The sequence below is a fragment of the Marmota monax genome, unplaced genomic scaffold (genome assembly GCF_021218885.2).
Source record: "Marmota monax isolate L192 unplaced genomic scaffold, Marmota_monax_Labrador192_F-V1.1 WCK01_AAM20220418_F8-fsc00228, whole genome shotgun sequence".
NCBI lineage: Eukaryota > Metazoa > Chordata > Mammalia > Rodentia > Sciuridae > Marmota > Marmota monax.
Window position 1 is genome coordinate 89,067 of NW_026695240.1, and position 2,829 is coordinate 91,895.

At 43.7% G+C, this 2,829-nt stretch overlaps 1 protein-coding gene across 1 annotated transcript; it reads left to right on the forward strand.

Annotated features, from left to right (window-relative positions):
• The first annotated feature begins 701 nt into the window (after window positions 1–701).
• On the forward strand, window positions 702–2,622 carry LOC124089921 (5'-AMP-activated protein kinase subunit gamma-1-like). Its single transcript, XM_058577587.1, is given in 3 exon segments — window positions 702–736; window positions 1,031–1,321; window positions 1,324–2,622. Coding segments are annotated over 2 exon segments (894 nt in total). The 5' UTR covers window positions 702–736; window positions 1,031–1,164; the 3' UTR covers window positions 2,061–2,622.
• Window positions 2,623–2,829: the final 207 nt, after the last annotated feature.

Consider the following 2,829-nt stretch of genomic DNA (forward strand, 5'->3'; position numbering starts at 1 on the left):
TGAGGGAGCATAGGGTTAGAAATGATGGTGGAATGTGATGGCCATCATTATCCAAAGTACACGTATGAAGACACGAATTGGTGTGAATATACTTTGTTTACAACCAGAGATATGAAAAATTGTGCTTTATATGTGTAATATAAATTGTAATGCATTCCGCTGTCATATATAATTTTTTTAATTAATAAAAAAATTGGTACAAAAAAAAGTGGAAAAGATTTCCATCCCAACATATGCATAAATCACAACACTGAGTGAAAGAAATATGGAAAAAAAGGCACTATGACATTTCTTAAAGTTTATAAAGCTCTAGTGACAGATGCCAAAGATATTGAAGTGGATGAAATGCCAGACAAGGAATTACAAAGAATGATATTTTAAAGGCTCAAGGACATCCAAGAGAATTCAAATAAATAGCTGAAGGAATTAAAGAAGGCAATGTAGAATATAAATGAGGAAGGCCGGTGCCCCTTGCGATGGAGACGGTGAGGAGCACAGGAGGGCGGCCTGGGGGCGCTGTGGAGCCTGAGACCCCCCTAGTTTAGGAGACGGACAGGGCCTGGCGCTGGTGTCTGGCAAACAAGAAGTAGCCGGTGGCTGTCCTGTTGCGTGACCCTGCCCCTCTGCTCCTTCGCTGGGCGTATTTCCTAAGACGGGGCCCCGCCCTTGCCTGCCTTCCGTCAGTCCGCGGTTACTTCAGATAGCTCCCCTGCTCTGGAAAATGAGCATCCTCAAGGTACAAACTATCAGAACAGGAGAGAAGATAATAGCAATGAATTCTTGGAAGCTGGAAAGCAGATGGAAGAATGTTGAGTAACTTGGCTGATCTGAGAAAACTGAAAATGAGCAAATAGATCCCAAGAGTCTACCTATTGAATATGGTTGGACAACTGCCCCTCCCCACTTTGGCCAAAACTGGGCATCAAGAGAGAGACTGAGGCACAGTTGAGGGCGGAGGTACTATACTGAAAACTGGAGCCTAAAGTGAACTGCCCCAGGTACTGACCCTTCAGCCCTCTTTCCCCTGGAGATTCAGCTTCTAGAATACTGAAAGACTTCACCCTCCAAGCTTGAAATTGAATAGTTCTTCTCTCCAGAGTCCCCTTGAGGGGAATGCCCCAAAAATAGACCCCGGAATCGAACAATAGTGTGTATACTTCCTTCATGAAGTCTCATCGCTGCTATGACCTGATTCCCACAAGCTCCAAATTGGTTGTATTTGATACTTCCCTGCAGGTGAAGAAAGCTTTCTTTGCTTTGGTAACTAATGGTGTACGTGCTGCACCATTGTGGGATAGTAAGAAGCAAAGTTTTGTGGGTATGCTATCACAGATTTCATCAATATCTTACATCGCTACTATAAGTCAGCCTTGGTACAGATCTATGAGCTAGAAGAACACAAAATAGAAACCTGGAGAGAGGTGTACCTACAGGACTCCTTTAAGCCACTTGTCTGTATTTCTCCAAATGCTAGCTTGTTTGATGCTGTCTCTTCATTAATTCAAAACAAGATCCACAGGCTGCCAGTTATTGACCCAGAATCAGGCAATACCTTGTACATTCTTACTCACAAGCGCATCCTGAAGTTCCTCAAATTGTTTATCACTGAGTTCCCCAAGCCAGAGTTCATGTCTAAGTCTTTGGAAGAGTTGCAGATTGGCACCTATGCCAATATTGCTATGGTCCGTACTACCACCCCCGTATATGTGGCTCTGGGTATCTTTGTACAGCATCGAGTCTCAGCCCTGCCTGTGGTGGATGAGAAAGGGTGTGTGGTGGACATCTACTCCAAGTTTGATGTTATCAATCTGGCAGCAGAAAAGACCTACAACAACCTGGATGTGTCTGTGACCAAAGCTCTACAACATCGATCACACTATTTTGAGGGTGTTCTCAAGTGCTACCTGCATGAAACTCTAGAGACCATCATCAACAGGCTGGTGGAAGCAGAGGTTCACCAACTTGTAGTAGTGGATGAGAATGATGTGGTCAAGGGAATTGTATCACTATCTGACATCCTGCAGGCCCTGGTGCTCATAGGTGGAGAGAAGAAGCCCTAGCAGGAGGAAGGAGTTGGGCAGCATCAGGGGATATGCTTCACTTGCTGCCTGATGAAAGCTGTAGGAATCAGATGAAACCTTAGGAGAACTGACTGTTCCCTACTCAGAGTCCCCTGCCCTCTGTCTGAAAGCTACAGGAGGCATGAGGAGAAGGAGAAAGGATTTTAGCTGCCCTTACCCTCACATGTATACTTGAGAAAACCTTTCAGCCTAGCCAATCCCAGCTCCTGTCTTAGACATAGCCCCCTTTTGGGTATAATATGGGCTCTGTGCTCCTCAGGCAAATACTGATCTCTGAGAGATCCCTAGACCTCACCCTTCCTTTGCCTCTGTCTCTGCTCTGACTCTATCCTAAGATAATAGCACAACCAAACTCTTCATATTTTTATTCTTCCTAGTTCATGCTGTATGGAGGAGGCTGAGTCCATTTAGTGTCATTTCTTCCAGTGATCTGAGTGGGGAGTATTGTGGGGAGGAAGGCTTTTGGTTCTTGTGCTGTAAGCATATGAAGGAAGATGGTTGGTTAAGTGGTGGAGGAGGTCAGAGTGGATAGCAAAGGTTATTGCTTTTCATGGCAAAGCTGATTAAATGACAAGAATCTCATCAAAAAAAAAGAATATAAATGAGAATTCCACAGAGATTTTTTATTAATTTATTTATTTTAATTAAGTATATATGACAGCAGCATGCATTTTGATTCATTGTACACAATTGCAGCATAACTTTTCATTTCTCTGGTTGTACACAATGTAGCATCACACCATATATG